The sequence below is a fragment of the Anabrus simplex genome, chromosome 12 (genome assembly GCF_040414725.1).
Source record: "Anabrus simplex isolate iqAnaSimp1 chromosome 12, ASM4041472v1, whole genome shotgun sequence".
NCBI lineage: Eukaryota > Metazoa > Arthropoda > Insecta > Orthoptera > Tettigoniidae > Anabrus > Anabrus simplex.
In genome coordinates, this window is record NC_090276.1 from 80,579,881 (window position 1) to 80,606,440 (window position 26,560).

General features: G+C 38.4%; 1 protein-coding gene across 1 annotated transcript; it reads left to right on the forward strand.

Annotated features, from left to right (window-relative positions):
* Positions 1–11,265: 11,265 nt before the first annotated feature.
* LOC137502825 (uncharacterized) lies at positions 11,266–13,836 on the forward strand. Its single transcript, XM_068229873.1, has 4 exons — positions 11,266–11,328; positions 11,430–11,561; positions 12,818–13,029; positions 13,119–13,836. Exons 1-4 carry the CDS (start codon positions 11,322–11,324, stop codon positions 13,185–13,187), a joined length of 420 nt encoding a protein of 139 aa, XP_068085974.1. The 5' UTR covers positions 11,266–11,321; the 3' UTR covers positions 13,188–13,836.
* Positions 13,837–26,560: the final 12,724 nt, after the last annotated feature.

The following is a 26,560-nucleotide window of genomic DNA, read 5'->3' on the forward strand; positions in this document are numbered from 1 at the left end:
ACACACAACATTCTTGTTGGGAAGACATCGAGGAGACTTGTCCTTACGATATGGATGAATTATAGTAACATTTATTGGAGGTATAATCAGACACATCATTCTTGATGGGAAGACATCGAGAAGACTTGCCTTTAAGATATGAATGAATATACTACTGTTTCAAGAATGGCAGGAACAAATTATCCCTTATCAAAATGCAACAAACAGCAAAAGTATTTAAGAAATTCATCATCTGCACATGTGTAGACTTGCAGAATGAAGTGATAACAATATAAATGTGTCAAGATACCTGAACAAAAGAATATATTGTATTTTAATGGTGTGTGTATGCGTGTTCAGTCCTTAACCCGAAGTTGGTTGGATCCTCAACAGCTCTGCCATCAGCTGTCATAGAAAGCCTAGGCATCACTGAGGAGGCGTACTAGGGAAATGAGAAGTGAGGTAGTTTCCCGTTGCTTTCCTCAAGTTTAATGGTACCGGTACTAAATGAACAAAAGAATATATTTTAATTGTACCGGTACTAAATGAAAAAAGAGCTGAGTGATCGCCAAGCTCTGCATCTGGAAAAAGAGTGGTTTCAAATCCCACTGTCGGCTATCCTCAAAATGGTTTTCTGTGGTTTCAGTTCATACTCATAGTCCACTTTCACCCGCAGTCATCTCGTCTTCATGAGCTCCTCAATGAGCTTGGAAGGGGAACATCTCACCTCATCCCCGACCAGGACTTTGGCTATAAACATCTAACTTTGTGAACGTGATAAACAGATTTCAATGCATTCTTTCTTCATTCATTTATAACTTTATGAATTAAACTAGTAAATTAATTAAATTCACGTAGACTGGTTTGATGCAGCTGCGTGCCTCCATATCGTGTATATAATGCAGCCTACATCTGCTCTAATCCTCTTACTTGGTTCTTACAGCCTGCACTTCCCTCGAAAACTGAACAAGTCCTGAGTGCCTTAAGATTTGTCCTATCATTCTTTCCCTTTTTGCGGTTAGCTTAAGCCAAAACTTTGTTCTCTCACCAATTCAGTCTAGTATCTCTTCATTCATGATTCAATCTATCCGTCTTCTGTAACACGGCAATTCAAAAGCTTCTGTTCTCTTTCTTTGTGAGCTAGTTATAGTCCAGTACCACGCTCCAGACGGTTGTCTTCAAAAACAACTTCCTAATTCCTATTTCATGGACAAGCCTAATATGTAAACAGGGATAAATAATTACATTTAAAATGTGACTCAGGGGTGATTTTTCCTTCATTTAAATTATCAATCTTCAGTAAACGTTTTAAGATGTTCTCATGGTGTTGCAGCGCTGGAAGATTTTCAGAAAGGTATCACACTTGTCATTATTTTCAATAATTATAGTGGAAAATTTAGTTATCTCAGTTTTAAAGACTGTGTCAGGATGCATGAATGCAGACCGCTATGAAGTAACATTTCCACATAACCGGTCGTGTTGTTAAGTCGCCTAAAAGTTCTTGAAATTTTTGTTTTATTGTAGAACTTTATTTTTTTTATATTCATAATATTCCAAAAACAAACCCTTTGTAAGTCTTTGCATAAGCCTAGATACGAAAATTACTGGGTGGAAAGTAACCAAAAATTACTAATGAGAGAAAGGGGTGTGAGGGGGATAATTTGCTACTTAACGGGAATACAGGAGAAAAGAGCATACCAGTACTGTACCAAGACTGAAAAGACACAGCAAAAAAGTCAATAGAGGAGGGAGGGAAAGAGAGGTTGAATTATAGCAAATAAAATGTGAAGAAATTTCTGGTACAAGATAATTCGAGAATGGCAGGTACCAACTAACCCTTGTCGAGCAGGTTACCTTTTATTCCCTGTGAGCGTAATTCATTTGTGTGATTTTAATGTTATTGTTAACACACGAGAACACTCCAAGAACATAAGTAGTTAAGCATAAATAAGTCATTCGCACCTAATGTCATCAGAATAGATTGCAGGTTTCTATTTGTTCTTGAAGAAGTAAATACTCAATTGTCTCGTCACAAAACACTACTTAACATCCACAAAACCTGGTAGAAAATCACTTTCTTGCCTACTTTGCAGTTCATTATCAGTAATACTAAAGTGTAATTATTGAAATTGAGAATTCATTAATCAATATGCACAGTACTGTGTACGTGTCGAAATGGGAAGCGAATTGAATGTTTTATTCATGATGTGCACTCAACTGTCGATTTACCGTAATCGGAGCAACCGCGTTGCGCCTTAACCGCCATATCAAAAACACTAAAAATGCATGATGTTCTCATTACCGAAAAACTTGTTTTGAGAAACCTGTGAAGAAAATAAAGAAAAAGTGTTTCTCGGTACAAAAGCAGAAAACCATGATTGATTATTTTCAGAAACAGTAAAGTTACATAGTCTTTGCCTTATTAGTTTCAACGAAAAGTGTTGCTATGTACAACATTTAACGCAACGTACAGGGTAAATTAATATAATTTATTATCATTTTAGCTGTTCTTTCAGTACAACTGTTCTATTTGTGGATTAACTGCGATTTTACCTAACAATACATTATCCTGGTTAATCGACAGTTGAGTGTTGTTTGTGGTCCTGAATCCTGACCTCGTACCAATCCTTGACTTTCTGTCAAATTCCAATGATTAATCCCAGCGATAATACGCCGGTACTTCATTGGCTGTTCTCACGCTCAGTTTCATCAACTGAACTTTTTTACGCATTATCGCTAATTTTTTAGTCTTCCTCAACACTATTTATTAATTATGACTCTATTGTATAATCTTTTTCAATACTTTTTTTCTGGAGATAATGTCTACATGAGCTAAAACACGAATATGCACAAATCAACAAACTTCCCAAAAGATCATCAGCGTGGAAATCGCGCTTAGCAGCAAAAGTTTTCTTCTTTTTCATACCAAATCCCTGTGCAAAACCTAACTACGGGCAGCTCATATTACAAACATAATCTAAAAGCAGGCAATTTAAAATTCTGGATAAATACACATTTCGCTCTTGCGGGGAAGGACGAGTTCAGGATAAACACAGAGTGCTATTTACTACATGCAGTAGATTTCTTACCATCCTCGTCCTCTTCACATTGCGTGAAGAGGAGCAGCTACGGCTCCTGCTCCTCTTTCGCCGGTTTTTTTCTGGAGGCCTGGAACATAAAAGACGGTATTTATTATCAATTCCCATCCAGATATATCTCACAACTACCAATAAGTGCACTAGAATCTCAAAGCCTTAGAATGAAGGGGCGTGATAAGAGGAGTCCGGAAGTAAACAAGTGCGCAAGTTTGTCTTTGAAGTGGTGAAATGGAAATTAAGAATAACTTTTAACATCAGACCTACGCTGTCGAGACTTGTTACTTCAAGGTACCGGTACTATGTAAACTTGGAGCCAGAAGCCTAATACAGTGAAACCTCGTCAAAACATTTCTGCAAGGGAGTGGTGCTGATTATTGTTTTAAGAGGAAGTACAACTAGGCAACCATCCTCTACATAAAACTAACCAGAGAGAAGTAATGGAAGGGGTCCGACATTTCGAAAAATGAAGGTATTGTCCAAAGAAAGACAAGGGCCACGAAGGGCGTGAAAATGAAAGACTCCCTAGCCCTCGCAAGCCTAATAGCGTCGGGCTCGGAAAAGAACAAGAGTGGACCAAGGGAGGTCAGATAGGATAGATAAAAGTGAGGAGCCTGGCACAAGTAAGTGGAAGCAATGCCAGGACTCAGCTGAGGACCCCATGGTCGCCAACCCACGCTCCGAAGTTCAGAGCCCATGTGGCTCCTTTTAATCGCCCCTTACGACAGGCAGGGGATACCGTGGGTGTTATTCTACCGCCCCCACCCACAGGGGGATTTATGCAAGGGACAAGAAAAGAGAAACGTACTGTTGAATACATTGCATGAGTAGAAATCTTCCAACAGGGATGTGGAAACGATTGATTTTTCTTTTGTTTTTCGACATGAGTTCTGTATGTGCGGGTACAGTGAAAGGTATACTACCACTTTTAAAGATGAGAAGAAATTGCATGAGAGAACAATAACAAAAACCTTTTGCACTGGGGTTTATAAAGTGACAGGGGTGAAAAATACCAGACTACAAATATGAAAACATTTGCCGAAAGTGTGTTCTGTCTAAAACAAATGTTACCTGAAGCGTTGTATTTTGGACCGGTGGGTTATTAAACATTGTTATCTGGTCATGGGTTACACTTGGCCATGTCAGAGAGAATGACTTTGGTTACCATTCTGAATGTAGCAATACTTCAACCTACTCGAGTTGAAACTCGAAGGTGTGAGTTTCAACATTAATGCTACCTCTACACACTAAAGGATGCAGATGTCAATCCACTTCCTTAACGATTTTAATTTTGTCCTTATTAGGAAACAATTTCACAAATTTTCCATATCCATGTCAAGTATGCACCCTGCTATCACTTTACCACTCCACACGAACTACATTTCTACCTTTGGAATGCAAAACATTATGAGGAATTATTATATAAATTTATTGCCATGGGAATCGGTACTTTGAATTTAAGATGTGTTAACGAGGAACGCACTAACGAGGTTTCAGTGTATTCCCAGTGCTTCCTTAGCCTCAGGACACGGAGATGAGACCGACAATTCAAAACTGAGGATCGGTAGCAGAATGGCATAAATACACATAAATACCAGAAACTACCTAGTGTAAGGAAGGTGTTCCTGTGTATTGCAAGGCAATATTAAATTTACCTCTGTGCCATTTCACTGTTCCCAAGCGGGTCTAATTGGAAAAAATGGAGTTTGAGCCATGAGAACGTCATTGGTAAAGCGTCAGAATATTCCTACATGTCAAAGCAGAACTGTTTTCATCAGGTAGTTGATGAGAAAGGAGCATAGAAGGCGGTGGTAAAGAAAGACGCAAGAAGATTGTTAAAATTTATTATTGGAATATAACATTCGATTCGCACTAAAGTTACAGAAGGAGAACCTCATCCAGAACTACTCGAGAGGAAGAACAATATCATCTCGACGAAGTTTAAAACATTAGATAGATAAGGGTTACTGTCCACGAAATATTTAACTAGATATCGGCGCTGAATAATATTTCACTTCGAAAATTTAAACTGTCCCTACGGAGTAAAAAGACTTCCGTACCACTACGTCACGATATATTTATTCAAGCGACGTGTTAGCCGGTATAATTGACCTTGAGAGGCCACGTAGCAGTGATATCAGCATAGCGAAAGAGAAAAGAAAAACGTTTACTACCAGAGCTCAATTGAAGTATTCGTAGATACATTACAAGTGTCTTAGAATAGCCCAAAGATCATTTTTAAGAAGCAGTATTCCCATATGATATATAGATTATGGAAGGCTATATGTGTAAGGTGACGAAATTAACCATGCTGACGTATTGTTCTGTTTGGATTGCGCAAGAGACCAAGAACATCATGCACTAAGGAAGTGGAGGCGCAGCTACCCAGATTATGGCAACACGAGATGACGGATCCAACCCATGATGACCGGTAACCGACCGAGACTGCCCCAGGAGTTCCCAAATAGATGAGCGAAACGCCTTGAAGTAAGCCTGCATGTCTAACCCCCGAGACATGTGAGGACAACGAGGGAATACAGAGAAAGATAAGTCATTGGAGTTATTATTGTAAATGAAATTCATTTCTTTTGAAAGTGCTATCTTAATTAATATTGTACGAGTAATAACGTATGAGAAGACGACTTTTATAAATAGGTTAGAGGTTGGTAGGTAATCATCTGACATAGCTGTCAAATCCATATATAGGAGGCAGTTAACCAGTGATAATTAGGTATTCCGTTCGTAATGCTGTCAATATTAAGTGAAAAGAGGTTAAGTTTCTCCTTTAGCTGAATGATATACGGCGTTGTGGTAGTCACTAGGTTTGTAGAAGAACATGTGACATGAAACTGAGTGGAAATGAGATCGTATATAAGATTTTGAGGGCTTAAAAGTAAAATGTGGTGATATTTATGAACTTAATTCAACATCAAGGGGCTGCCTGGCCGAGGCGGTAAAGGCGTGCTCGGCTCGCCCGGAAGGACGTGGGTTCGAATCCCCGTCAGGAAGTCGTAAAATTTAAGAAATGAGACTTCCACTTCCGGAGGTGCATACGGCCCTGAGGTTCACTCAGCCTACACCAAAAATGAGTACCAGGTTAATTCCTGGGGGCAAAGGCGGCCGGGCGTAGAGCTAACCACTCTACCCCATCAAGTGCCGAGGTTACGGATAGTGGAAGCCTTTACCTTCCACCGCTCCAAGGGCCTACATGGCCTGTACGGAGATGACTTTGCTTTGCTTTAATTCAACATCAAGAATACAACGGAATAATTAGGTGAATGATCAATTATGGCATAATAATATATGTCAGGTTGAAATGAATTGATGTGTTTAAGGTAATGTAGAATGTTATAATGTGAAGTGATGGTTTTATATGCGAGTAATGGTAAGAGATTATGATTAATAATGTTGGTGATATTTATTGTTTCATCACAAGTGAAGTTTTAGTTTATTTTAGCGATGATATTGTTTCAATTTGCATATTTTTGAGATGATGGATGATTACAATTTGTTTTCAATCGACCGTTGATACTTGGATAAGCCACATATAGCGTAGAATACAAACTCAGTAACGTTCCTATGTTGATATTCAGTCAGTAGATCATCGAATAATTCCTAATAAGAGGGATAACATAGAAACAACCTATTTTCATGTGTTTCTTCTAACCACAAGAATTCTTACTCAGGTTAGCAAAGCTAGGAAGCTTATTTTACTGCATTACCAAATAACACTGGTAATTTTTTTCACAATTGAAGATTGTTAATAATCGATAGAATCTTCGTACAACCTAGATCACCTGAAAACAGCATGATCTGGTTGAATGACTGTCAGATATCGATAATAGTACCATATTATGACATAGATAAGCACTTAAATTAATTAAGACTTACAACTAAGAGAACAATTTGAGTAATTTTAGGCATTATATTTGATCATATTTTTCTGAAGGATATAATAACTAAATGGATTATCTTTCTCTACAAGAAGAAAGCACTAAGAATCTTGAAAGAATGTTAGAAAAGTGTAATACATGTTGAATATTTTATGGTTCCTGAAAACATTTTCTCATTAATAACCTGTTGTCCGTAATTGAACATGAACAGTTACAATCAAGAGAAATCGTTGCACTGTGAAAAAATAACAAGTGTTTGATGAAGGCGAGATAGATTGTAGGAACATTTCGCATAAGAGTTAATAAGATGAAAGATGTGAATGTAATTTTTGTTTGTAATTCAGTCGTAAAAATCTGCATCCAATGCATTTGATAACTCTCAATCGACGATGTTGTAAATAATGTAATCTGATATATTTCCCTTCATTCAATTAGATGCATCTAATATTTCCAAGACATTTCCGAGATATTATTTTTTTAAAGTTGAATTTATATGACATCAAGTCAGTTATTTTTATCTACTTTCTCGAAGAAGAATTCAACATTTAATTATTCTCCTCAAGTTTTATTTTCATTTTCAAATAAATATTGTATTGTAAAACCTAAGCACTATTTCAATGACATTCTTAGAATAAGAATTAGATGTAAGTGATGATTATTTCATAATTTCATGAGCCACATGTGGAAACTAATCAAATTACGGGTAGGAGACGTCCACTATGTAGATTAGGTCTTTCCTGCAAGCGTAAGCCGGTGATCTTTTCTCGAATGCGGAACCCATGGCCCATAAATTTTGAGAAACGATAAATTAAGATATATTCGAGCTAGCCTGGATCTCATGCGACTTGACCTGGACGCGGGAACGGCGCACCTCTATAGGAAATAAATAAAGTTAATCATATATTTTGGTTGTTGTTATTGAACTTTGGAAAGGACCTCGCTAACCTGTTTATCAATACTGCTATCGATTACAGCCCTTCAAGTTGACATTTAAGGAAGAAGGCATTCATAGTCCAAGAAATACTAGGGCATTAGTTCCTTGAGGTGGTAGGGATTATTGTTTTAAGAGTAAGTACAACTAGACAACCATCTTCTATATGACACTAATCAGAGAGAAAAAATGGAAGGGATCCGACACTTCGAGAAATGAAGATACTGGTCAAAGAATGACAACGATCATGAAGGGCATGAAAAGGGAAGACTCCCTAAGCCTCCATACGTAATACCGTCGGGGTCTGAAAAGAAGAGTTGACCAAGAGAGGTCGGATAGGATACATGAAAGTGAGGAGCCTGGCACAAGTAAGTGGAAGCTGGCCAGGACTCAGCTGAGGGCCCCGTGGCCACCAACCCACGCTCCAAAGTTCAGAGCCACTGGGTCTGTATATGCAAGACTGGAAATTGTAAAGTTTATGCCCTCGGGAAACTATTTACACAGGCAGGCTACTATGCATTCAAAATGATTAAATGAAACTGTTCTCTTCCTCTGGATATCGAAAGTTAAATGCCATTCTCCCAGTATTTGAAAACTTGAATAGAGTAAATGCAGACTGAACGTCTTCCAATAAAATTACAAGTCCTCAGACGATCACTCACGTAAATGAAAACTTTTTCTCACGATGTTACCTGGATGAATCTCACCGAATAATAAGGTAGCTAGTCCACTCACTCATCGCTTTTATTAATTCTTCCTCTGAGACGCCGTTGTATCCTAGATCGGGGCCATCACTCGCATAGACCAATGCCTAGCCAAATTGACTGTGGCTGTATCATTTCATTGGCCCAACACATCCGGACCCAACTCTTACTTCAAACGTATATTAGCAGCTCCTCTAGCCTCTCGAGAGGCCTCCCAAATGTTGTCCGCTGGTCTGGCCGTTGAAGTTCTATTGTTTCCTTGTTCTGCTTTGCGTACGTCATGTCGAAATTCCTCCTCCTAAACTTAGCTGGCGAGCAAATAAACCCGAGCTCCAAGCTCCCTGCAGAACTCCCTGCAGAAATTGCGACATTTGCTGCTGAATGTGGATGTTTCCTGCCAGTTACTAGTACTCAATAAAATAAAATCTTCTTTATACGCTCGAATAGATGACTGATTAATTAAATGAGCAATTCAATAAGGGCTCAGTATCCAGGCACGGTTTCAGACGATGAGTAAGTTTCCGTCCAGACTACATGATTAGGCTGCCTCAAGTAATCATACACCACTGTAAATTAAGAGAGTTCTATAGGAATAGGAACTTCATGGCACTGGCTTAAAGTGAACTAAGTTATGTCATTACTAAACACTTCTTGCCTCCTAATTTACAGGTATCATTAAATCCATCAATTATGTCCAGTTTCTTCCCAAGTAACTTCAGCTGTATTCTTTCTTTTTTTTTCTCTTTAACTAAAAGAGTAATTATGTGCAATTCTTATAATAAAATGCATTGTATCGCACTGACTAATGTACAATTTGCCCCTTTTTAAGTAACAGGTTTCATGTACTTTTAATTACTTTAGAGTTTATCTTTTCTCCTGCATGTTAAAAGTGCTTACTTCTTATAAATGTAATCCTATTGCTATTGCATTGCCAGTGTTATGCTGTTACCGCAGTAACGTCTAGTGGCCCTCTCTATTTACATTTTTGATTTGGCTGTACGCCGTTGAAATTTGTGGCTCTTATATTAATTTATGATTTCCTTTTTTCTGTTGTTTTCCTACATGACTGTATGTCACATATCTAATTTTAGATGTCGTCTTCTTTCTGAACGATGGCTCTTATTTTTAAGCGACCGCTTGTCGTGTTTCGACTGCTCTGACTTATATTTGTCTTGTGCTGCTCTCTACTACGGTCGAAGTGAACTTCTGGGCGCTGTCTCTCTCTGGCCAATTACACCTCTCTTCATTCTTGCGTCTCCTCCCTCCCCTTTCTATAGTCCTCTCCGTGTAAGGACGTACACTAAGGGTGCAACCTTACCCTTTCTCCCCTGTAATATTAAGGTATTGGTTTATAGTGACTTTTCTTGCTGTTGGGTCTTTTTCAGTGTCGGTAACCATACAGTTTAGGGACCCTACTTGCCGATACGACGTCTTACTGTTACCGTTAATCTGGCACGTTGGCAACGTTCAGTCACTGTTCTAGCGTGAATTGTGTGTTGCCACCGCATTGCCTCTAAAGTCACTAGCGATACATTTGCGAGAATATTTAAAGCATATTTTCTTTTTCTGTGGGATTGTAAATCTATTTGGCTAATACCAGGTAAGTAGAATTGTGGCATGTTCGGATAATGCATTTAATAACATAGTTTGTGTGAAATGATGAGCACATCATTTTATTAATTACGTTCCTATTTCGTCCCATACTTATACGAACAGAATTCGATTGGGATGTCTAAGAAGGAAGAAAAATCTGCAAAAACTCCTCCGAAAAGGAAACCAAGGTTACGTCCTTTACAAGCTTCAGGTCAAGAAATGCTTGTACATTGCTACGAGCAATTGAAACAGGAAGACGACGAAGAAGGTATCAGTCGTAGTGATACGAAGCTAATGGCAAGAGTTTCATTATTAACTGGGGTAAGTGTTCGTTTTTATCTTGTTTCTATGATAAGTTTCTGGCATAATGACAATCAGTTGAAAAGGAGCAGTATTTCATTCTGAACCTAACCTAACCTAACCTGATCATGTAGGCCTAGGCCTATACCGGTACCATGTCTTGTGTCGACTTCGATACGGTTCGTAGACTTAACCTTTGTGTATTCATGTTGACTTATGGTATATGTGTATGTAATATATTTCTGTGTGTGTATTCTTACAGTGTAGTTTCGGTTTAGTCCGAAAAGTAATAGGAAATTTCAAGAAGGGAGTTGAATTTTCTACACCAGGTAAACGCCGAAAGCGTGAACATCCAGTGACCGGCATAGACAGTTTTTCTAAGGAAGCGATAGCAAGGTTTATTTATGATAAATTACATAAAGGTAAGGTGACTTCATAAGGAATCTATTGCAACATTATTTATAGAAATTGGCACGCAGGTGAGATAAGCTCCCAGAAATGTTTTGTGCATGTATTGTCATACAGCTCTTTTGAGTCCCTTGTAACTCTCTTTTTTCTTCCCACAGGAGAAGTCGTAACTGTAAGAAAGGTTTTCGACCACATGAAAGCAAATTATGACACTTATTTGTACAAGGGCTCCGAAACATCATTAAGAAGAATTTTGAAGGCCATGGAGTTTGTGTGGAGTAAAGGTGATCCCTATGCGTATGTTAGAGAAAATGAAGACATTTGTTTTAAGAGATCCTGTTTTCTGAGGGAATACATGCGTAATAAGGACAGTGAGAAACCAAAACCTGTTGTTTTCTTGGATGAGACTTGGATTTTTATGAATGGTGAATATATATGTTATATATTACATTTTATATTTAAAAAATCTTGGAATAATTTATCTTCATCAGGTGTCTTTGGTTTCAATTGTGCATTTGTCTTTCAGGGTCACCCACATGCTCCTGGAATAAACCACACAAATCTGGACATGATGTTCAAGGAGTAATTCGTCGACCTGTGTCTGAGGGAGGAAGACTGGTTATTGTTCATGCTGGAACGAAGGATGGCTTTGTACCTGGTATGTTCTTAATTTATTTTACTTCATTTTATTGTAGTGAGGTGATCTCTCTTTACATAGTTATGAGGGTATTTAGGGTTTGTAGTACGGATGCAGGGGGGGGCACATAAGTCTCTGATAAGACCCCAACTTAAGTACAGTTCCTGTGTATGAGACCCTCACTGGGATTACTTGGTTTGAGAATTGGAAAAGTTCAAAAGACAGAAGCACGATTTGTTGTGGGTGATTTCTGACAAAAGAGTAGCGTTACAAAAATTTTGTCGGGTTTGGGCTGGGAAGACTTGGGTGAAAGGAGACAAGTTGCTGGACTAAGTGGTATATTCCGAGCTGTCGGTGGATAGGTGGTGTGGAATGACATTGGTAGACGAATACGTTTCAGTGGTATTTTAAAAGTAGGTAAGATCACAGTACAGTGCTAAAGTTGATGAAAAGTGGGGCAAATATTTGGTTTTTTTTAAGAAGGGAGTTAGGGATTGGAATAATTTACCAAGGGAGATGTTCAATAAATTTCCAAATTCTTTGCAATTATTGAAGAAAATACTAGGCCTATCCCTGAAACTACATCTTCTGTCCTAAGTGCAGATCAGTGGTGACTGATTGATTGAAATTGACTGGCACTAGGTCGGAAGTGGCATTATAACTTACCGCTCATTGAGCTCTGTACGTGGTTTTTGATTTTGACTTCTCCACTGTTATTAAAAAGACTTGCAGGTATTCACTTTAGGCCAATGATTAACCTTAGAGAGGTATTTCAATCAAAACTTACTCAGTGTATTTTCATATAATATTACTGGATATTTGTATCAGTAAATTACTTGTATTGTAGGCCTATTTATTATGTTTATTCTGCATTCGACAATCTCCACCTGAATCAGTGCTTGATACCTGACTGTTGAACACCTTCCAAGCTTCTTATTTCTTACTGCCTGATATAGGTTCAGTGTTCGCAGCAATTACATTTGTTCTAAGGTATTGAAATGGGTGTTTATACTTATATCTTTTATGCAAGTGATCGTGGACTTCTAATCCAGATATAGGCCTACTAATGGAGATACATCCATGAGAGATGTTACGATAAAGTAGTGTAAGTAGTAATTAATTGACTTCATCATCAGGTGACTTTGCTACACAGTAGTTGGTTTTACTTAAAATCAGACAGCTTTTTGTATCATTCAACAGAAATCACATTTTTTATTAATAGGCCTATACTTTTTTTAGAACAAATAACTTCATACTAAAACTTAAAATTCTTACAGGTGCTGATTTGATATTTGCTACAAACTTGAAGAGAAATCAGGATTACCATGGTGCTATGAACAGTGAGAAATTTCAGATGTGGGTGAAGACGCAATTAATCGTAGGATTAAGAAATATAGGACCCTGTGTTATTGTAATGGATAATGCACCATATCACTGTAAGCTTGTTGAGCATCAACCAACAACGAAATGGAGGAAGGATCAATTAGTGGTAATTATACTTAATTGAATATTTCCTTCTACTGAATGATGTTTAATGATGTTACAGAAATTAATTTTTATTTTTCCTTTAATTTACAGTCATGGTTAAGAAGGCCAGCGCCTCGACCGTTTGAGCCACTCAGCCAGGTGTGGAGGCTAGAGAGCTGAGTTTAAGTAATTGTCGAACATCAACTAGTTATAAAGATACTGATTGATTAAACTAATACAGTAATTAGAATAACCTAATTGACTACCTACTTACAACCTAGGTACTTTGGAATTGTGTTCTATCTTTTTAACACTGCAAATAAATCCATGTATTGTTTAAAACTCCCTGTAAGAAGAGGACAGTGGATGCGAATAGGTATTATTTTCAAATGAGCTGAGCTCGAGAGTCCATTATAGCATACGATTTTTTCAGTGTACCATGACTCTGTATGTATTGCTTCAGAGGAAGTTCGGCTCCCCGCCAATGTCCAGTGTACCGATAATGAACCATGTGTGTGTTGTGTCTCACTGATCCATGACTGCGTACGATTCTTTCAGTGTGCCATGATTCACTGTGGCTCACTGCAGCGAAAGCTCGACTCCCCGCCAGTGTCCAGTGTGCCTATAAGGAGCCGTGTGTGTCGTGTGGCTCACTGAGCCGTGATTGTGCATGATTTGTGTGCCATGAGCTTGCCGTTCCTGTGAATCGATTCACTCGGACACTGAATGAATCGATACACTGCTTCGAATCAAGCACTCAGTAGCCTACACTAGTAGAGGTACATAGTACATTACCATTAAGATAGATAGCATTGCAAAGTAATTTGTCTTTACCATAATAACAATAATAATAATAATAATAATAATAATAATAATAATAATCGTATGGCCTCAGCTACCATGTGCAGACATTTCAAGTTGACGCCATCTGGCTGTCTGCTCGTCAATTTTGACGTTCCGTTATACTCTAGGCCCACTAGATGGCAGACCGAGTAAACCGAAACTCTCTTGGGCGTCTGTGGCTGAGATTTAATGAATTTTGTCGGGTAAACACCAAATGCGTCACCAGAGATCTTTTACATGCCGACATCGTACGACATGAAGTGTCGAATGGACTTTTTTCTGCCCTTCAAAAATCCGACTACCTCTGCCGGGTTTGAACCCGCTATATTGGGATTCGGAGGCCGTCACTCTACCACTGATCCACAGAGGCAGCTGTCTTTACCATGAAATACATCGTCGTCGTACATGACTGAATTACTATCAATATATCTTAGAGAAACTGTAATGTACATGAAACCGAAATTGAGTTAATTTCCACGATACATTCTTCCTATATAAAGGAGACCATGTAGCTTATCCACCTTCATTTCAGCCACATAAATATTCAGCAAAAATTGCAAAATCACATTAAAGGACAAATACAATTTTTTAAGTAGAAATAGTCTGGAACATAGATTAGTGAGGTTGGACATCCTGCGCGTCATCATTCAGGAGTCGCTGTTGAACATACTGTACTTGTCAAAACTAGTAAGTTTCTATTTTACACAATAATAGTGAAATGTTGATGAAGACGACATACACCCAGCCCCCGTGCCAGAGAAATTAACCAACGGTGGTTCAAATTCCCCACCCTGTCGAGAATCAAACCCACACCCTGTGACCAAAGGCCAGCACGCTAACCATTTAGCCATGGGGCCAGACAATAATAGTGAAAAAGCATGTTCACTGCAGCTATTGTTGACAGGATATTTCTTCTCTTTAAAGAACAATGAGTACCACGAATTAATATCCTGTTTTGTTGATTCCTGTAAACTTTGTATGTACGGTTTTGGTTCGCCAGTTCCTAGCGTATCTACTGAATGAAAACTTTGTAGACCAATGGATTCAGTTTTATGTTTATTGCCTTCAGTCGTCACGACAGTTTTTTCAATGACAACAGTCGCTCAATTACAAATCCTGTCAAACCTAACCTAACCCTGCGACAATCAGTGGTTTTCGATGGATCACTACCTAACCGGTCATTATAATTTGTTTTCGGTGGATCACAACCAAACCTGTCCCTATCAGTGGTTTTCGGAAGAATACAGTGGTTTTGTCACAAGTCAATACAGACTCTTGAATCAATGTGTGAAAATGGGAAAGTGTAGAAAACCCTCTTCAGGAATGCCAATCTCTAAGTCCATAGTCTTTTCAGCGTTGTCACACAGCTGAAATTCACTTTAGAAGTAATTGTAAAAAGTCGTATATAGGCTCTACAGATACATAGTACATTACCAATTCCATCTCGATTGCTATGATACGCACACTGCATAGCGGTTTTGCTCTATAGATAAATCATATTATAGTGAAAAAAAATTTGTTTAAAAAAAAATCTGTCTGGCATGAAGGTCCAGAAGGAAAATACTTTCATTGAATTCTTATTTATGTGCTCACCACCCTAGTAGGTTTAAATAAACCTTATAAATACGTTGTAAGACCCATTCTCGAATATGGATCTGCATGTTGGTTTAATAAATTCCCTAGAGAAAGTTCAAAGAAGAGCGATGCGTTTCGTAACTGGGAATAGAAGGAATACCATTAATTGGGAAAGTCTTGAATCTAGAAGAACTAGAGCTCGCCTGTGTGGTCTTTATAAGAGCTATACGGGAAGGGCTGCTTGGAGTTGTATTAGGAATAGGTTATAACCTCCCTCATTGTATCACTATTTGCAGCGATAGCCAGGAAGCGTTAAAAGCACTATGTGCAGTTAAAACAACATCAAAAATGGTATGGGAATGCCAAAGGATGTTAGATCAGCTGTGTGAATTTAGCTCAGTTACCCTATTACGGGTCCCTGGGCACACAGGTATCAGTGGAAATGAAGAAGCTGACAAACTAGCGAAACAAGGCTCAAAAGGTCCTTTTATAGGACCAGAGCCCTTCCTGGGAGTGTCACTCCGAAGCGTGAAACTGGTAATATCCCAGTGGACAAACCAGTCTCACTTAAGACATTTGGAAGAGGTTAACTATAGCAAGGCAGGCACGTGAACTTATCAAAGGGCCTAGCCAAAGTTATAAAAAGGTCCTGATAAATTTGAATAGGACCAGAATGCGAATGGTAGTTGGACTGTTGACAGGCCACAATACCTTACAGAGACACCTACACATCATGAAAATCAGTCAGGATCCGATGTGTAGAAGATGCGGTAGGGAGGAGGAGACCTCCGCGCATGTGTTATGTCAGTGTGAGGCTCTTGCAAGCACTAGACATCGATACCTTGGCTCACATTTCGTGAGCCTGGAAGACATCAGGAATGCCAACATCCGGGCACTGGTATCCTTTATAGGAGCACTAGGTCTGGACTAGGCAAACCCGTTTAAGGGACACAAAGGGTCTTCACAGACCTACGTGTGGAGCCCTGCGAAGGCAGGGTTCACCCATTCTTTATCTATCTATCTATCTAACCTCCCTCATACTTATCGAGAAATTATCATAAGCATAAAATTAGGGCCAGAAACCAGCATACGGATGTATTGGAAATAATTAAATTGTGTATGAAACTGTACATGATGCTGGATTTAGAATGACTAGTAGTATTTCTTGTAATATTTTTTTCCATGGAATTCCTTTTTGTACTTGAGTTGTTGTAGTTGTTGGGTAGTATGATTTAACTTTATTATCACTTGTAGTGTTAAGCTAGTAGTATTATTATTTATTATTATTTAGCGTATGGCTTATACAGACATAATCAGTAATATACATATATACATATTTACAGCTGAGAAACAAAGCAACTTGTGCTTCACAATTGAATGTCTAATTCTTCGATCCAGCGTGCAGCATCCGGAGTTAGCAGCAGGAAGTCATCCTCATCACCGTGATAGGCTCGAATCCTACATTCCCTGACGATATGACGAACAGTCTGGTGTGGAGCTCCGCAGTCACAGTCTGGGTTAGGTAGCTTTTTCCACTTATGGAGAGCGGCTCTGCACCGACCATGTCCTGTTCTGATTCTATTCAGGGCAGTCCAGGTCTTGCGTGGTAGGTGGGATCCACTTGGAAGTCTGGGACCTGAGAAGAAGGTATGAAGGCGCACATCCGTTGCTGCTTCCCATCTACTTTTCCACTCATCAAGAGATTTAAAATCTTTAGCATCCATGTTAGAGGCATCACGCAGAGTTGGATGGCGTGATTTTAGTCTGTTAAGATTCAGAAGTGGCAGGTCACTATTCACGGGTAGACTAGGATTTCTTGAGATCTTGTGAAATTCCTTCATAAGGGCATTAGATCGGCGTAGATCAGGTGGCATTATACCAGTTAGCAGTGGAAGCCAATGAACTGGAGTAGATGTGATTGCGCCAGATATGATGCGCATTGTGGTATTAAGCTGGGTGTCAACAAGCCTTGTATGATGACTGTTCATCCAAACAGGTGCACAATACTCGGCACTTGAATACACCAAACCCAGGGCTGAAGATCGCAAAGTGGTTGCTGAAGATCCCCAAGTAGTTCCACACAGTTTATGAAGGATGTTATTTCGAGACTTCAACTTTTGTGCTAAGTTCAGGAGGTGTTGTTTGAAGGATAGTGTACGGTCCAAGATGACACCAAGGTATTTTGGGTTCCAGTTATGATGAAGAATTCTCCCTCTGAAACTAACATTCAGTTTCACGTTCGCCAAACGATTATTTAAATGAAAGCAGGACACTTCTGTTTTGCTCGCACTGGGTTGGAGTCTCCAGATTTTGAAGTAGTCTTCCAGAAAAGACAGGTCTTTGGTCAGAATCTCTTCAGTCGTCTCCATTACCTGATCTTGTACAGCTAGAGCCAAGTCGTCGGCATAGCAGAATTTTCTGGATGAAGTGTCAGGAAGGTCAGAGAGATATAAGTTGAACAATAATGGTGAGAGAACTGATCCTTGGGGCAATCCGTTGTTCAGCTTCCTCTCCTTGCTTATCTTGCATCCAGTGATTACTTGGAACTTCCGATCACTTAACATGTTGTTAATCAGTTGAGCCATCTTTCTGCATGGTATGATACGAAGAAATTTGTAGATAAGGCCTTCCCTCCATACAGTGTCAAAGGCAGCAGTAAGATCAACAAATGCTACAGATGTTTTCAGCTTCATTTGATATCCTGCCTCAATGAAGGATGTAAGAGACAATACTTGGTCACAGCAGCTACGTCCTGGTCTGAAGCCTGCCTGTTCAACTGGAATATGCTCTAGGATTGCGCTACTTAATCTGTTATATATCAACTTTTCAAAAAGTTTGTAGCAGCAGCTAAGAAGGGCAATGGGTCGATAGCTTTCTACCTTGTTGCTGGGTTTGCCAGGTTTCAGAATAGAAATTATCTTTGCCTTCTTGAACTCCAGTGGAAGTTGACCAGTCAGTAGGATGTCAGTAAAGAACTCTGCCAACCATTTCTTAGCATATCCTCCCAAATGAATAAGAAATTCTGGATGGATGCCATCGAAACCAGGTGACTTAAAAGGTTTGAGGTCCTAGTAGTAAGTTCAATCTATAGTATTGTAATTTGTAGTGTTAAGTACTGGAAATACTTAAGTTGTGTGTGAATATGTATATAATGACACTGGATTTAGAAAGTTTAATTAGTAGTATTTCTTGCTTGTTGTAATGTTGTTGTTGTTGTTGTTGTAGGGTAATTACGGTTTAACTTCACTTTATTATCACTTATAATGTTAAGCTAGTAGTAAGGTCAACCTATAATATTGTAAGCCAAATTGTTAAGCACTGTAAATACTTAAGTTGTGTGTGAATTTGTATATGATGTTGCTCGATTTAGAATATTAAACTAGCAGTAATTCTTGTTATATTTTCCTTCCATATATCTGCTTCTTGTACTCTTGTTGTTTGTTTGTTTGTTTGTTTCTTTGTTGTAGTTGGGTAATTATGTTAACTTTATTATCACATTACTGTAAGTGACCGTTGCCACCGGGGTATTTCCCATTTGCAATTTATTAATAATAATAATAATAATAATGAGTGACAGAGGTTTAACGTAATTTGGAAGGAATGTTTTGCGTATGATAAATGAGTACCAGTTAACTATTGGGGGCAAAGGCGGTCATGCGTTGAGCTAACCACTCCACCCCACCCCACCAAGTGCCAACGTCATGGATAGTGGAAGCCTTCACCTTCCCCCTTTCCAATGGCTTTCATGGTTTGTACGGAGATGACTTTGCTTTTTGCTTTTTAAATATTAGTATTCATGTTTATTATGTTTGTTTATTCATACCCCTGCTTTGTAATTCAGTGACCATGGAATGGCTCTAAATGTTGTAAATTATATTTATATTTACTTGTATTTATTTCCTTTTTCCTTATTGCACACGTTTGTTGTTGTTATTGTTATTACTACTACATATCGCTTAACATGTAAATAAACTAATATTTAATGCAGTAAATAATGCTTATCTCTTCGGATTCATTTCTTCGTTGCGTATTCGTTTTGCTATGACAACATGACTTCTTTATGATATAAATAAATATAAAATAAAAGTATTTCTTCCCAAACATATTTGTTATACGTGCACCAATCAGAGAACCAACTAGGGAAGTACCTCTTACTAAGGTGCATAATGTTTTTGCATACATGTATAATTGAAGAATTGAAGATCCATATACAGGTAAGTGGGTCGCCCATGTGGTAGGCCTATTACGCGTCATAGGAAACTGAGTGAACTGGCTGTGCAGTTTGATCACATTGCTGTTAGCTTGGTTTCAGGAGATGGTGATGTATTCGAACCCCACAGTTGGCAGGTCTGAAGTTTTTTTTTTGCCCGTCATTTTCATTTCAGGCTAGTGCTGTGTCTGTACGCTTATTTACATCTTAAATCCTAGCCCTCTTTCCTATCCAATTCTTGCATCACAACCTGTCTTCATGTGATTTAAGCCAATATATATGTAAAAATCTGGTAATGTTGTAAGCTTGAGATACACCAACTTGTAAGCTGAAAATATGTTTAAAATGCCAAATGCCGAAAACCGTAAAAGTTCTTAGTGGGATGTAAAGCTGTTAGCATTATTATTAAAAGGAAGGACATATGTCTTATGTGGTAAGTCCTTGAACTTGCAGAAACCGCAATGAATTATTCAATCTATATTCCCTCCCCCCTTTCTTTAAGAATGCAGTTATAGTAATGCATACATCAGAATCAGAATAAAGGCAGGAAATGTTTAACATTATTTTAAGCGAGTGAAGGAGAGAATGTATGACTAGCTCATGTTGGCGGATTCGAGTTCGGCGGTATTTGAAAGTGCTCAAATACTCCAGCCTCATGTCTAGATCTACTGGTACATAAAGAACTCTTGCGGGACGAAATACTGGCACCTCGGTGTATGTGAAAACGATAGAAGTAGATAGTAGAACTAATATTCAATTCTGCAGTGAGCTTGAAGCTGACCTAATTTCCGTTCACGTAGCTTGGCACATTAGTATTCCTATATGTTTCCTGATAACCGTGAAGATATAACCAGCCTACAGGCTGAAAATATGCCCAATCTCTCTCCTTAGGCTACGGGTTACCGGTATTGAAGAGAGAAGGAAATGTTCGCGCAAAAGAAAGGGAAGTCATTGGACTTTCGAAAATCACACTGCAAAGACTTATTAAACAAATTGCATCGTTTAGCACGCCCCTATTTTCAAGAATATGGTTATAGTACGCCTACTGCATATCAAAATAAAGACAGATATATGTAACATTAATTTGAGTGAGAAAGGGTGTTTATTTCCTAAATTTCTCATTGAGCGTGGAAACCGACTTAATTATGAATATCTTGATTTATTTCATCTTAACTTTTATCATTTACTAGGGTAGGGAAACATTTATTATCGGTGTTTACATTGAGGTTAGTTTGTTTGGTTATGTCTGGTGATTTTAATATGTAACCAGGCAGGTTGGCAGCAGTGATCAGCCATTACAAAATAGAGAAAAGAAGAGCATCGGGCGGCGATATTTACTTTCTGGGGTATTTCGTTACGTGGCTATTACTATAGGTTACGGCAGCCATGATTAGCGCTTCTGCCACGATGTGGAAAAGCGTACCTAGACAACGGCCCGTTCTGGTTTTGGGCCTGTTGGTAGATATGGGGTAGTCTCCCATTATGTGAGGATGTTTTTCATCCTCCTAAACCTTTATTTATTTATTTTAGTTTCTATGTTCCATCCGGGATTTATTACGACAGATTGACTATACCTTATCTGAGGTTCACCTATTGTGAGTATGTGACTGCACATTATACATCATGGAAGCCTCATCTGAACTGTCAGCTACCTTCTCTTTCCATCGTCCTGAAATTATATTTTCGTCTGTGTTTTGAGACTCTAAGAAATATGCTATAAATTACTATCTAATCTTGGTGTTTGGTGTGACTACTTGAAAATTCATCTGTTACCTTTGAACTTAAAAGCACGGAAAAGCAGATTTTTTTGTTTAGACTATCGGTCTTCTGCTTGTATATTACTAAATCGTCATACTCTCTTGAAATTATTATTATTGCGAATTTTTTTTAGAGTAACGCTATTGTACTTTGGTAAACCTATGGAATTAAGGTGGTTTAACGACGTTCCACAAGGAATACCCAATTCTAGTTTGACCCCTTTATTTGATTTCATCTCGGTTTCCTTTTACTTATTTAGTTCTTCTACTTAAGTCTCTTTCCTCCTGTTTCTTTTGTTCTCGTGTGTGAACTATTATTGTGGGGTTCGTTTTGTTTCGTTTAGTGTGCGCGGGTTACCATAGCAATGTATATTGAATATGTCCGAATGGAATATAATTGATATCACTGAATCGTGTTGGGATTTCGGGTAACGATTATTTTTTCGTTCCCCTCCTTGGGAATTCCGCATATTTTACCTCACCTTTTATATTTATCACTGTGTTCCTTCGGGAGTTGGGTGTTTTTATTCTATTCTTTATGAATCTTGGAAATGAATTAATTTTGTGACTTGTGGAAACTACCAGTACTAAACTTCACCTTTAAGAACAATACCTAAATGCGAAAGGTAACGTTTTAAAGTTATATTAGAAAAGTGGCATGAAAATTGGGGTCAATAATGGTACTATACTTAATCTGCCACCGTTATTGTAATTTAAATTATCTCTTCTCTCATTTTAAACAGAACGGCCGATCCTAATTCAGACTAACAATTAATTGTATTTTACCTAAAGCTATTCATTTATCCTTCGTAGAGAAGGTTAGTTTGTGTTTTAAATCCTAACTATGAAACCTAATTTAATTTATTTCTTTTTCTCCTAACAAATTGCTTGTTTATTTCTTCAACTAGTTTAGCCGGTTTCATATCGTACCAGTTTTCTTATTTCATGGACCTCTGTTCTCTTGAGGTAAGTGTCTTGTTGGTCTCTAATTTACTTGTGTTATCTAGGCCTACGCTTCCTGTGTTGTTTGCTGTGTGTTGCCTTTTAATGTCATATTTAACTATGCTTTTGCTTGTACCAGCTAAAAAGATGGTACCGGCCAGTGCAGTTATTGGTAGCAGAGTGTGTTATCTTCCTTTTTTCTCCTAGAACTAAAAGAGTACAGACGTGTAATTCTTATAATAAAATATTGTATCGCACTGACTAAAGCATAATTTGCCCCTTTTTTTAATTAGCAGATTTCATGTCATTTTAATAAAGTTGGTTATTTTCCTTCTTGCCAGCATGATACATGTTAAAAGTGTTTACTTTTTATAAAAGTAATCATACTGCTATTTTTTTCAATTTTATGCAATGTTTTCCAGGAAGACAACGCATAAAAATAATATCATACTGCTTATAACAGTAAACAGTGTAAAAGGTGTTAATTCCAATTATTCACAGCAGCCTGTTAAACTGAAACACATTTTAAGATTTTAAATAGAAATATGTAAATACAAGCATATCACTGCTGCAAAAAGCACCACAAAAGTACGAAAATGGAAGTAGGGGACTCCTCAGATTTTCAAATTCATATATTTCAAAAATTACATATCTTGAGTTAACACGCTTTATCCCCTCCACCTCTTAATTACTTGGAAGAGTAAAAGAATGACCGAGGGAGGAAGATGTAACAACTGAGTGTGTGAGTGGGAGCAATGAAAGGTGAGGAGTTTGAGGGAGATAATTAGACTTGTAACGGAGGGCAGGAATAAAGGTACAGCAGGCAGGCAGGAGAGGGGAGTTGTGGACGACAGGTGGGCTAATGTTTTAAGGACAAAGAAAACAAGGGATATGGGTTTTCCTCAGGGAGTGGGTTAGGACATGTATCAGTGAGGAATTGGTATGAGACACTTCAGGAAGATCAGCAGAGATCAGAGAATTGTAGAGAGGTGGGGCAGGGCAAGAGGAAAGGGAAACATAGAGTTGAGGACAGGAATAGGGAGACAGAACAGGGTAGTTGAAGGGAGAGAATGGAGAAGAGTGGCGGAAGTAGGTTCTGCAGGCATCAGGGAAGTTGAGGAATACCAGGAGAGGAGGAGATATAATGATGAGGGTGGGGTTGAGGCTCTGGTCATGGGTGACTCAATTGTCAGGCATGTGGGGAGAATGTATGGGGAGAAGGTGACCAGGGTAGAGTTTTATCCAGGAATTAGGTTTAGGCACATGTTGTGGAAAATAGAGTGGAAGGGGTGGGGTACGGAGAATGTGGTAATTTTCCACATTGGTTCCAACAACGTAAGGCAAGCAGGAATGGGCACTAACATAGGGGATGTGTGGTTTCTGGTTACGTCAGTTTAAGGAGACATACAGTAGATTGTTTTCAGTGAGGTTCAGGATAGCAAGGATACTGACTAGAGGGTGATTGGGGATTTAAATCAGACTAGGTATGTGGGAAATTGGGAGTGAGATTTTTGTATCCTAATGGGTGGGTAGGAGATAGGGATCTACGCTCAGATGGCCTTCACCTGATCTGCGATGGTCATGTTAGTTAGAGTGTTTGTTTGTAAGAGTCATACGGAGATACAGCACGGAAACAAGGTGGACTAAGGAGATAGTATAGGAACCATGAAGTCAGGTAAGAGTGACAAAAGTATTGTAAAGAAAGAAATAGAATTAAGATACCTGTATCTACCAGTTATAGGAATCATGGCTAAGAAGGGATATTATGAATAACGATTTTTTTCATGGAACTGGAGTGTTTGGCATATAGACAGGTTAGGAATGATAGGAGAAGGGTAAAAAGAATGTATAAGCTATGAAAAAGTTAAGGATATGGAAGACGACAGTCTAGTTGTAAGACTTATATCTGAAGATAATAGGCAACTCGATGGTTTTGAGTTGTGTAGACTTGGTAAGGCTGACGCTGATGCAGAATTATTCGATAAGATAAGTCATATATGAGGAGAACGACACAAAAAGGAACTTATTTCAGCTGATAAAATATTTACTGGGAAGGGAATAGGAATGACAGAAATCATGACCACGTGCACTTTAGGTACTAGTTTTGAGTTTTACAGGAACTTACTAAAAGTAACTACTTATTTTACTCAATTTCAACCATCATTGAACTTAGAGAAGATTTAATACTCACATGATATACAGCGGATATAGTGAGCACAACCTCCTGTTACAGACCGATGAAACCTATCAAACATCAATCAATCAATACTGATCTGCATTTAGGGCAGTCGCCCAGGTGGCAGATTCCCTATCTGTTGCTTTCCTAGCCTTTACCGAAATGATTTCAAAGAAGTTGGAAATTTATTGAACATCTCCCTTGGTAAGTTATTCCAATCCCTAACTCCCCTTCCTATAAATGAATATTTGCCCCAGTTTGTCCTCTTGAATTTCAACTTTATCTTCATATTGTGATCTTTCCTACTTTTATAGACGCCATTCAAACCTATTCGTCTACTAATGTCATTCCACGCCATCTCTCCGCTGACAGCTCGGAACATACCACTTAGTCGAGCAGCTCTTCTTCTTTCTCTCAATTCTTCCCAACCCAAACATTGCAACATTTTTGTAACGCTACTCTTTTGTCGGAAATCACCCAGAACAAATCGAGCTGCTTTTCTTCGGATTTTTTCCAGTTCTTGAATCAGGTAATCCTGGTGAGGGTCCCATACACTGGAACCATACTCTAGTTGGAGTCTTACCAGAGACTTATATGCACTCTCCTTTACATCCTTACTACAACCCCTAAACACCCTCGTAACCATGTGCAGAGATCGGTACCCTTTATTTACAATCCCATTTATGTGATTACCCCAGTGAAGATCTTTCCTTATATTAACACCTAGATACTTACAATGATCCCCAAAAGGAACTTACACCCCATCAACGCAGTAATTAAAACTGAGAGGACTTTTCCTATTTGTGAAACTAACAACCTGACTTTTAGCCCCGTTTATCAACATACCATTGCCTGCTGTCCATCTCACAACATTTTCGAGGTCACGTTGCAGTTGCTCACAATCTTGTAACTTATTTATCACTCTATAGAGAATAACATCATCCGCAAAAAGCCTTACCTCCGATTCCATTCCTTTACTCATATCATTTATATATATAAGAAAACATAAAGGTCCGATAACACTGCCCTGAGGAACTCCCCTCTCAACTATTACAGGGTCAGACAAAGCTTCACCTACTCTAACTCTCTGAGATCTATTTTCTAGAAATATAGCAACCCATTCAGTCACTCTTTTGTCTAGTCCAATTGCACTCATTTTTGCCAGTAGTCTCCCATGATCCACCCTATCAAATGCTTTAGACATGTCAATCGCGATACAGTCCATTTGACCTCCAGAATCCAAGATATCTGCTATATCTTGCTGGAATCCTACAAGTTGAGCTTCAGTGGAATAACCTTTCCTAAAACCGAATTGCCTTCTATCGAACCAGTTATTAATTTCACAAACATGTCTAATATAATCAGAAAGAATGCCTTCTAAAGCTTACATACAATGCATGTTAAACTTACTGGCCTGTAATTTTCAGCTTTATGTCTATCACCCTTTCCTTTATACACAGGGGCTACTATAGCAACTCTCCATTCATCTGGTATAGCTCCTTCGACCAAACAATAATCAAATAAGTACTTCAGATATGGTACTATATCCCAACCCATTGTCTTTAGTATATCCCCAGAAATCTGATCAATTCCAGCCGCTTTTCTAGTTTTCAACTTTTGTATCTTATTGTAAATGTCATTGTTATCATATGTAAATTTTATTACTTCTTTGGCCTTAGCCTCTTCCTCTATCTCGACATTATCCTTGTAACCAACAATCTTTACATACTGCTGACTGAATACTTCTGCCTTTTGGAGATCCTCACATACACACTCCCCTTGTTCATTAATTATTCCTGGAATGTCCTCCTTGGAACCTGTTTCTGCCTTAAAATACCTATACATACCCTTCCATTTTTCACTAAAATTTGTATGACTGCCAATTATGCTTGCCATCATGTTATCCTTAGCTGCTTTCTTTGCTAGATTCAATTTTCTAGTAAGTTCCTTCAATTTCTCCTTACTTCCACTGCCATTTCTAACTCTATTTCTTTCCAGTCTGCACCTCCTTCTTAGTCTCTTTATTTCTCTATTATAATAAGGTGGGTCT

Coding starts and splice junctions, on each gene's coding strand:
- LOC137502825 (XM_068229873.1), top strand. Junction 11,562..12,817: donor GAAGGATGGCTTTGTACCTG/GTATGTTCTTAA, acceptor AAATTCTTACAG/GTGCTGATTTGATATTTGCT. Junction 13,030..13,118: donor GGAGGAAGGATCAATTAGTG/GTAATTATACTT, acceptor TTTAATTTACAG/TCATGGTTAAGAAGGCCAGC.